The sequence below is a fragment of the Colius striatus genome, unplaced genomic scaffold, assembly GCF_028858725.1.
Source record: "Colius striatus isolate bColStr4 unplaced genomic scaffold, bColStr4.1.hap1 scaffold_38, whole genome shotgun sequence".
In the NCBI taxonomy this organism is placed as follows: domain Eukaryota; kingdom Metazoa; phylum Chordata; class Aves; order Coliiformes; family Coliidae; genus Colius; species Colius striatus.
The window spans coordinates 1,549,721-1,560,137 of NW_026908522.1; the positions used below are offsets into that span (position 1 = coordinate 1,549,721).

General features: G+C 59.1%; 1 gene segment (V, D, J or C); it reads left to right on the forward strand.

The window, feature by feature from the left end:
- Nucleotides 1-8,796: 8,796 nt before the first annotated feature.
- On the forward strand, nucleotides 8,797-9,501 carry LOC133629316 (Ig heavy chain V region C3-like). The segment is given in 2 exon segments: nucleotides 8,797-8,854; nucleotides 9,167-9,501. Coding segments are annotated over 2 exon segments (393 nt in total).
- Nucleotides 9,502-10,417: the final 916 nt, after the last annotated feature.

The following is a 10,417-nucleotide window of genomic DNA, read 5'->3' on the forward strand; positions in this document are numbered from 1 at the left end:
GACTCCCCGCTTCAGGACTCCAGCTTCAGGACTCCCCGCTTCAGGACTCCCCGCTTCAAGACTCCAGCTTCAGGACTCCAGCTTCACAAGGCTCTCTATGTTCATGACACTCTCCACGTCCCTCTCCACTTCAAGACTCTCTCCGCATCGCGACCCTCTCCCCTCTCCGCTTTGCCACTCTCTGGTACACGACCCTCTCCCCTTCGTGACCCTCCCTCCCGTGTTCCAATAAATTATACCTTTGTAGCTCTAATAAATGTGGTCATGAATGAACACGGTCTGGGTGGGGAAATCTCAACAACCAATACACCACCAACTGTGCCCCTGGCAACAGGCCCTGTAAAAACCAAGGGCTGCTCCTTGGGGGTGACTCACTGTGAAGAGGCATCGAGACACCCGTCCGTAGATGGGACAAGGAGTGGGGAAAGGTGTGGCCTGCCAGGGGCCAGGGAAACCCATCTGCTGGAGGGAGCCCCTGTGTTGCCTGTACACCAACGCACACAGCCTGGGGAGTGAGCAGGGGGAACTAGAGATGTGGGTGCAGAGACAGGGCGCCCATGATCTCACGCCAGTGACACGGACGTGCTGGGCCAGCACCCAGAGCCCACCCCCAGCACCCAAACCCCCTCCCCAGCACCCTGTCCCCCCCAACCCCCTCCCAGCACCCAGACCCCCTGAGCCCACCCCCAGCACCCAAACCCCCAACACATAACCCTCTTCCCCGGCATCCCAAGCCCTCCCAACCCCCTCCCCAGCACCCTGATCTCTCCCAACCCCCTCCCCAGCACCCTGAGCCCACCTCCAACACCTAAACCCACTCCCCAGCACCCAAACTCCCTCCCCAATCCCCTCCCCAGCACCCTGAGCCCACCTCCAGCACCCAAACTCCCTCCTCAGCATCCAAACCCCCACCCCAACCCCCTCCCCAGCCCCCCAACCCCCTCCCATTCCCGTTTACTGTGTGTGGGGGTCCCCCATAACTCCCCTCTCTCCTCTCTCTCTCCTCCCCCTTCCCCAGACGACTTCGAGTTCCTGTGCAAAGTTCTGCGCCCCTCGGGCTACGCCGCGCCCCCCTTCGAGCACCCCCCCCCTTATGCCCCCCCCACCCCCACCTTACAGTCCCGACTATTTCGGGGGGGTCCCACCTCGCCCCCTCCACTCTGCCCCCCCGTTCCGAATACGACCCTTACTCCTTCGGGGCGGGGCTTGGCGGCATCGGCGCTCACGATCCTCTTTACATCCCTCGGTACGAGGGGGATGATTTTGAGGCCCCCCCTTTACCTTTCATCCCTCACCGACCTCGGGGACTCCGTTATGAACCCCCCGACCCCCACCCTGACCCCACCCCGACCCCCACGCCTGGTCCTACCAAGCCCACGGAGCCTTGGTGGAGGAGGAAGAGGAGAAGGAAGAGGAGGAGGGTGAGTTTGGGGAGTGGGTGGGGTGGAGGGGAGGTGGATTTTGGGGTGCTGACCCCCAGCCTGACCCCCCCAGGCCCAGGGGAGGAGTGTGGGGTGCTCACTGGGTGCCACCACGGGCGCTGCGTCCGGCTCCCCGATGGCTTCACCTGCAGCTGCGACCCCAGCTACCGGCTGGACCCGGCGCAGCTCGACTGTGTCGGTGAGACACCCCCACACCAGCCTGAGCGCCTCAAAACACAGACACCCCCACACCAGCCTGAGCCCCCCAAAACACACTGTCCCCCAAAACCAGCCTGAGCCCCCCAAAACACAGACACCCCCACACCAGCCTGAGCCTCCCAAAACACACACTCCCATACCACTCTGAGCCCCCCAAAACACACTGTCCCCCAAACCAGCCTGAGCCCCCCAAAACCAGCCTGAGCCCTCCAAAACACAGACACCCCCAAACCAGCCTGAGCCCCCCAAACAAGCCTGAGCCCTCCAAAACACAGACACTGCCACACCAGCCTGAGCCCCCCAAAACACACTATCCCCCAAAACCAGCCTGAGTCCCCCAAAACACAGACACCCCCACACCAGCCTGAGCCCCTCAAAACACACTGTCCCCCAAAACCAGCCTGAGCCCCCCAAAACACAGACACCCCCACACCAGCCTGAGCCCCCCAAACAAGCCTGAGCCCCCCAAAACAAAGATACCCCCACACCAGCCTGAGGCCCCCAAAACCAGTCTGAGCCCCCCAAACCAGCCTGAGCCCCCCCAAACCACAAACACCCCCACACCAGCCTGAGTCCCCCAAAACACACTGAGCCCCCCAGACCAGACTGAGCCCCCCAAAACCAACCTGAGCCCCCAAACCAGACTGAGCCCCCCAAAACACACTGACACCCCCAAATCAGACTGAGCCCTCAAACCAGCCTGAGTCTCCAAACTAGCCTGAGCCCCCCAAAACACACTGAGCCCTCAAACCAGACTGAGCCCCTCAAAACACACTGAGCCCCCAAACCAGCCTGAGCCCCCCAAAACACAGACACCCCCACACCAGATTGAGCCCCCAAAACATAGACACCCCCACACCAGCCTGAGCCCCCCAAAACTAGCCTGAGCCCTCCAAAACACAGACACCCCCAAACCAGCCTGAACCCCCCAAACCAGCCTGAGCCCCCCAAAACACAGACACCCCCACACCAGATTGAGCCCCCCAAAACAGATACCTCCACACCAGCCTGAGCCCCCAAACCAGCCTGACTCCCTCAGATCAGCCTGAGCCCCCTTTCAGTCTGACCCCCCCCAACCAGACTGACCCCTCCCCCAGCACCCTGACCACCCCCCAACACCAGGAGCCCCCTTTCAAGACTGAGCCCGCCCCAGCACCCAACCCCCTCCCAAATTTCCTCCTCCGCACCCAAATTCCCTCCCTATCCCCCTCCCCAGCACCCTGAGCCCTCCCCCAGCACCCAAATCCCTTCCCCAAGCACCCAAACCCCCTCCCTCAGCACCCAGAGCCCTCCCCAGCACCCAGCCCCTCTCCAAAACTCCTTCCCCAGCACCCAAACCCCCTCCCCAGCACCCAAACCCCCTCCCGAACTCCTTCCCCAGCACACAAAGCCCCTCCCTATCCCCCTCCCCAGCACCCTGAGCCCAACCCAGCACCCAAACCCCCTCATTCAGCACCCAAACCCCCTCCCCAGCACCCTGATCCCCTCCCCAGCACTCGGGTCCCCTTCCCCAGCACCCAGAGTCCTCCCCAGCACTCAAACCCCCTCCCTCAGCACCCAGGCCCCCTCCCAAACCCCCTCCCTCAGCACCCAAACCCCCTCCCTATCCCCCTCCCCAGCACCCAAATCCCCTCCCGAGCACCCAAATCCCCTCCCCAGCACCCAAATCCCCTCCCTAGCTCCCAGGGCCCTCCTCAGCACCCAAACCCCCTCCCTCAGCACCCAAACCCCCTCCAAAACTCCTTCCCCAGCACCCAAACTCCTTCCCCAGCACCTAAACCCCCTCCCCAGCACCCAGCCCACCCCAGCACCCAGCCCCCCTCCAAAACTCCTTCCTCAGCACCCAAACCCCCTCCCCAGCACCCTGAGCCCTCCCCATCCCCCATCCCATCCCCCCCCAATACCCCATTAACCCCTTCTGTGCCGCCGCCCTCCCCAGACGTGGACGAGTGTTCGGGCCCCCCCCGCTGCCAGCCCGGCCGCTGCCTCAACACCGCGGGCTCGTTCCGCTGCCTGTGCCCCGTGCCGCCGCCCCCCCCGGCCTGGCCCCGCCGCTGCCTCCCCCGCGCCTGAGCCGCCCCCCGCCGTATTTATTGTGTAGATCAAGAGATTTAAGGCGGGGGGGGGGCGGCATTGTGGCCCTCGGGATGATGGCGGGGGGGGGGGGGGACACCTATGTGTGTCCCCCCCCTTGGCACCCGCTGTGCTCCCCCCTCTCAGTGTTGGGGGGTCGCGGGGGGAGGTTTGGGGGACCCCCCACCCCAACACACAGTGTTACAGAATAAAGGTTTTGTATAAAATGAGGGGGGTTTGTTTCGCACCCCCCCCCCCGTGAGAAATGGACGGGCCGAGGGGAGGGGCGGGGCGGGGCCTGGCGCTGAGGGGAAAAGGGGCGGCTTTGGGTCTAAAGGCGGGAAAAAGGGGGTTTTGAGGGGAAAAAGGGGTTTTGGGGTCTTAAGCGATAAAAGAGGGGTTTTGAGAGGAAAAGGGGGGGTTTGAGGGGAAAAATGGAGGCTTTGAGGGGAAAATGGGAGGTTTTGGGGTCTAAAGGGATAAAAGAGGGGTTTTGAGGGGAAAAAGGGGGGTTTTGGGGTCTTAAGGGATAAAAGGGGGGGTTGAGTCGAAAAGGGGGGTTTTGAGGGGATAAAGGGGGTTTTGAGGAGAAAATGGGGAGGTTTTGGGGTCTTAAGGGATAAGAGAGGTTTTGAGGGGGGAAAAGGGAGGTTTTGGGGGAGTTTTGAGGAGATAAATGGGGTGTTTGAGGGTCTTGAGGGGCAAAAGTGGGGTATTGAGGGGAAAAAGGGGGGTTTGGGGGGAGTTTTGAGCCAAAACGTGAGGTTTGGTGAAGTTTTGAGGCAAAAGTGGGAGTTTAGAGGAGTTTTGAGGGGAAAAGGGGAGTTTTGGTGGAGTTTTGAGAGAAAAAGTTGAGTTTGAGGGAAAAAGGGCTGGGGTGAGGGGAAAAACGAAGGATTTGAGGGGAAAAAGGGTTTTGAGGGGAAAAAGGGGAGATTTTGTGGTCTTAAGGGATAAAAGGAGACTTTTTGGGGAAAAAGGGAGAGTTGTGGAGTCTTAAAGGATAAAAGGGGGGTTTTGAGGGGAAAGGGGGGGAGATTGGGGATCTTAAGGGATAAAAGGTGGTTTTGAGGGGAAAAAGGAAGGTTTGCGGTCTTAGGGGATAAAAGGCAAGATTTGAGGGCAAAACAGGGGGAGTTTTAGGATCTTAAGGGATAAAAAGTGGTTTTGAGGTGAAAAAAGGGAGGTTTGGGGATCTTAAGGGATAAAAGAGAGGTTTTGAAGGGAAAAAGGGGGCATTGAGGGGAAAAACGGAGATTTTGAGGGGATAAAGGGGGGTTTGGGGGTCTTAAGGAATAAAAGGGGGGTTTAGAGGGGAAAAGGGGGAAGTTTTGGGGTCTTAAGGGTTAAAAGAGGAGTTTTTGAGAGGAAAAAGGGGGTTTTAGGAGGAAAAAGGGAGGTTTTGAGGAGAAAAAGGAGAGATTTGGGGATCTTAAGGGATGAAAGGGGTCCTTCGAGGGCAAAAAGGGGGTTTTGAGGAGAAAATGGGGAGTTTTTGTGGTCTTAAGGGATAAAAGAGGGGTTTTGAGGGGAAAATGGGGGTTTGATGGGAAAAAATGCGGTTTTGAGGGGAAAATGGGAGGTTTTGGGGTCTTAAGGGTTAAAAGAGGGGTTTTTGAGGGGAAAAGGGGGGGTTGAGGGGAAAAACGGAGGTTTTGAGGGGAAAGAGGGGAGGTTTTGGGGTCTTAAGGGATAAAAGGGGGGTTTTGAGGGGAGAAGGTGGAGTTCAGTGGAGCTTTGAGGGGAAAAGGTGTGTTTTGGTGGGAAAAAGTTGGGTTTTGAAGGGGTTTTGAGGGAAAAAGTGGTAGTAGAGATTTGAGGGGAAAAGGGGGTTTTTGATGGAGTTGTGGTGCAATTTTGAAGGCAAATTGAGATTCTGTCAGAGTTTGGAGGGAAAAACTGGGGGTTTGGGGGGCTTTCAGAGTAAAAAAGTGGGATTTTGATGGAGTTTTGAGGAAAAAAGGGGTTTCAGTGGAGTTTTGAGGAAAAAGTGGGGTTTTTGTGGTGTTTTGGAGGGAAAAAGTCATATCTTGAAGGAGTTTTGAGGGAAAAAGTAGGATTTTGGTGGAGTATTGTGGGAAAAAAAAAGGATTTCTTGGAATTTAGAGGAAAAAGTGTTTGTTAGAGTTTTGAGGGGAAAAGTGGGGCTTTGGGGGTTTTGTGGGGAAAAAGCGGGGTTTTTAAGAAGTTTTGAGGAGAAAGTGGGAGTTTAGTGGAGATTTGAGGGGAAAAGTGGGGTTTTCAAGGAGTTTTGAGGAGAAAGTGGGAGTTTAGTGGAGAATTGAGGGGAAAAGGGGGTTTTGGTGGAGTTTTGAGGAGAAAGTGGGAGTTTAGTGGAGAATTGAGGGGAAAAAGTGGGTTTTTGGTGGAGTTTTGAGGGAGAAAGTGGGAGTTTAGTAGAGATTTGAGGGCAAAGTGGAGTTATTGGTGGAGTTTTGAGGGGAATAAGTGCAGTTTGGATGGGAGTTGAGGCTGGAGCTGAGGCAGAACCGTTTCCCTGAGAGGGGTGTGAGCCCCTGTGCCAGGCTGCCCAGGGAGCTGGGGTAGTGCCCAGCCCTGGAGGGACCCCAAAGCCGTGGGGCTGAGGTGCTGAGGCCGTGGGTCAGTGCTGGGCTGGGCAGGGTGTGGGGAGCGCTGGGACTGCAGCAGCTTCAGGGGCTTTAACCACCAAACAATTCCTGATTCTGAGGGGAAAAGTGGCGTTTGGGTGAGGTTTTGAGGGGAAAAGTGGGGTTCAGGTGGGTTTTTGAGGGGAAAGGTGTCTTTTGCTGGAGTGTTGTGGGACAAGATGTGGAGTCTGGCTGGCTGTGAGGGACTTTGCTCGTCCCTTTGGCTGCGGGAGGGGTGTCAGTCGCATGCAGGACGGCTGCTCTGCCAGAAGGAGGGGCTCGGAGACAAGAAATCAGCGGCAGAGCCTGAGCGGCAGAGGAACGCCGGCAGTCGCAGCTTTCCTTCCCCTCCAGAGAGATGCCAGGGGACCCTTTCAGCCAGCCAAGCTCTGCCCCACTTCCCTCTTTTGCGGTGTGAGGTGTCCCTCATGGTGCACAGCGAGTCTGCTCAGCCCACCCTGCAAACGCCAGGACGCTGAGGGATAGAAGGAAGCCCTCAGCCCCGGGTGTCCTACCCTTGTAGAGAGGTCCTAGGATCCATGTCAGCCAGCCAAGTTCCACCCTCCCAGCCCTTGCTGCCTGACAGGCTGCTCTGAGACCTTCCTGAAGGGCTGGGGGCTTTCTCCTGTCCCTCCGTGTCCATCGCGTCTTTGTTACAGCCTGGCTCGGGCAGCGCCGAGCCCAGAGGCAGAGCTGCTGTCCTGGCAGCGGCTGCCCACAGGGGAGCCAGAGCCCCGCACAGCCAATGGCAGCCCAGGACGCGGGCACAGCCGTGATTGACGTGTGCGCCGCGGCCAATCGGAGGCGGCGGTGCCTCAGGGAGGGCGGGCCCAGCCACAGCTGTGGCAGCCCCGCAGCCAATCAGAGACATCATCGCCTCAGGGAGGGCGGGCCCAGCCCAGGAGAGAGTGACAGCTCCTCAGCCAATCAGAGAAAACGCTGCCTCAGGGAGGGCGGGCCCAGCCAGGGCAGTGACAGCCCCGCAGCCAATCAGAGGCGGGCTCGCCTCAGGGCACAGAGGGAAGGTGAGGCCAGGGAGCCCAACATGGCAACAGGGGAAGGAAGGAGAGGAAGGAGGAGAGGTCACTGGTGAGGGATCAGACTGAGGCGTCCTGCAGAGCCGGCCTCTGCAGCACCCTCCCCGCTGCTCTCCCCACTGTTCTGTAACAGCCAGTGTGTGTCTGTGGGAAATGATTTGTGCCCAGTGTGTGAACATAAAAGGTTTGAAGCCCCTCTGGTGTGATGTGTGTGAGGGAATCAGTGTCCAGGGTGTTTGAAGCCCCTCTGGTGTGATGTGTGTGAGGGAATCAGTGTCCAGGGTATTTGAAGCCCCTCTGGTGTGATGTGTGTGAGGAAATCAGTGTTCAGGGTCAGGAAAAATGTGGGTAATGTGTGTCAACATTCTCCAATATTTGTTCAAGGTCAAAGCTTGAGTTGATGGTGACATGCCATTGAGAGTTGTTCAGTCCAGAGAGAAGAGATTTGGCAGGAATGTGCCATAAACCCTATAGCCTGAACAAATCAGCCTGGCCTCAAGTTAGCTTGAATTGGGGTGATCCTAAAGAGACAGACAGAATTGGTCAAAGGATGGTTAGAAACTGATAGAAGAGATGGAAGTTGTCAAAGAGAGCGGGCTGGGGGTGCGGGGCACGGGGAGACACCCGCGAGTTGCCGCTGCCGGCTGACAGCCCGTCCCTTGCGCAGGGCTGTTGGTGGCGCGCAGGCGGGGAGGAGAGGGAGGAGTAGAGAGAGGAGAAGCCCATGATGCCGCTGGCTGCCCTTGCCGCCAGGGCACGTTGCTGGCTCACGGAAACTTTGGTGTCCACCACAACCCCGAGGTGTTTCTCTGCAGAGCTGTTTCCAGCTGGGTGAGCATGGACTGTCCTGGTGCTTAGGGCTGTTCTGCTCCCGGTGCAGCAATGTGTCCTAAGTGCTTGTTGAGCTCTGTGAGGCTGCTGGCAGCCCACTGCTGCAGCCGGCTGAGGTGCCTCAGGCTATCAGCAGCACAACCCTGCGCTGGATCAGCCGCTCGTTGCAGAGCGCTGTCAGCCGCACATGTGCTGAAGGCAAATGCTGTCCGTTCCCGCACGTCTGCCCCCGCCACATCTCTGCCGCGGCTCTTAGCGCCGATGGAACGGAGCAGCCTTTTGATGCCGTCGGGTCATCTGCGGCACCGTCCCCTCGTTTCCTGCAGCTCTGAAGCTCGCCAGCACCGTTCGGCAGGGGCTGAGCGTGTGCGCAGGAGCGCTGGGGCCGAGCAGGGGGCCAGCCCGCGCCGGTGCTGTGGCGCCGCCCCTTCTCCTGCGCGGAGGGGCCCTGTCGCCGGGGGGCCGGGCCGGGGCGGCCGTGCGGGCTTCGGGCAGAGGCGCGGGCGCTGTGGCGGCGAGGGGCCGAGGCGACGGGGCGGGCAGCGGCGGGCCCGAGCTCGGCTCCGCTCGGCTCGTGTGCGGCCCCGCCGGGCCCTTGTTCCGCCGATGGCGGCCGGGCCGGGGCCGTGGCTGCTGGGCTCGGGCTTGGCCTTGGGGCCGGCAGGTGAGAGGCGGCGGGCGGGGAGGGCGGCGAGCCCGGGGCGGGGGCAGCGGCAGCGGGAGGGAGGGGGACAGGGAGGGGGAGAACAGGGAGAGGGACGGGTGGAGAGAGAAGGAGAAGCCGGGAGAGGGCGAGGGAAAGTGAGAAGGAGAGAGGGAAGAGCAGGGTGAGGGAGGGTTCGGGTGCGGGGCTTGCCCCGCTGTTGCGGCTGTGTCTGGGCCGGGCGGGGGGCGCTGGGGCGGCGGGTGCCCGTCCTCGGGCCGTGGGCGCGCCGTGCCCGGTGCCCGCGCTCTCCGTCCGTCCGTCCGTCCGCAGGCGTGTGGGCGCAGCTGAGGCTGGTGGAGGCCGGCGGAGGGCAGCGAGCGCCCGGGGACTCCGTGCTCCTCTTCTGCCGCGGACACGGCTTCGACTTCGGGACATGCGCAATGAGATGGTACCGTCAGGCACCCGGAGGCAGGCTGGAGTGGGTGTCCTTTATCTCCCCTAGTTCATCACTGATTCAACGTGCACCGGCAGTGAATGGTCGAGCCTCTGTGTCCCGGGACAATTCCCGGTTTAGGACAGCTCTGTCTCTAAGTGCCCTGAGCCCACAGGACTCTGCCCGCTACTTCTGTGCTGTTCGCACACACAGGGACGGGAAATGTAAATGAGTTTTAGCAGAAACCTCCTGGCACTGCCCCAACTCTGGGCCTCAAAACTGGGGACTATTCCCACACTTTTTCAGTGCTGCTCCCCGGAGAGTTGTGTAGTTACAGCATCAGTTTTCCAGTGTTGATTCTGAAAGGGTCATTTCAGTTGGTTTTGTCCCTTTCTGTCCTGACCCTTCTGATTGCCATCTCCCCATGTCTCAGGCTGATCCTTACCCCTGTCACACTCCATAACCTTTTGGCCTTTGTAAACAGTTTTTGCTGTTAGCTTTGGTTCCCACCCAGCCATGGCCCAGCTGGTGGGGTCTGTAAATAGCCTTGCTGTGGTTTTGGGCATGGCTCAGGCTCACTCAGTGTAGCCCACAACTTAGCTGCCTGAGGACTGGGTAGAGAAAATGAGGGAAATACAGTGTCATTTGGAAGCTTTGGAGCAGAATAGGGAATTTGTGCTTTTTTTTCCCAGATCTGAGACTGTAACAGGAGCAAGGGACAGCTTGAGAGCTGTGGGGCCATCTTCAGAATCCCAGCAGCAACGGCGTGCAGTGCTGCTCCAGAGAAAACTTGGGGTGGCCCTACAGCACATCTCTTTTTGCCCAGAGAGGTTTTGCTGCCAGGTGAGTTGTGGTAGTTTAGACCAGTGTCCACCAAGTCATTAAATCACTCCCCCTCCTAAATGGGACAGGAAAGAGAGAGAAATAGAACAAACCACTTGTGAGTTAAGGACAGAGAGGTCACTCAGCAGTGAGCGTCACGGGCAAAACAGACTCAACTTGGGGAGAAAAAGGTTTGATTATTACAAAAGAGGAGCAAGGAGATGAGAAATAAAACCGTCTGAAAAACACCTTCCCCCACCCCTCCTCTGGCCAGGACTCCCCTTCCTTCCCCCCAGCAGCGCAGACCATGGGGCTTGTGCTCAGTT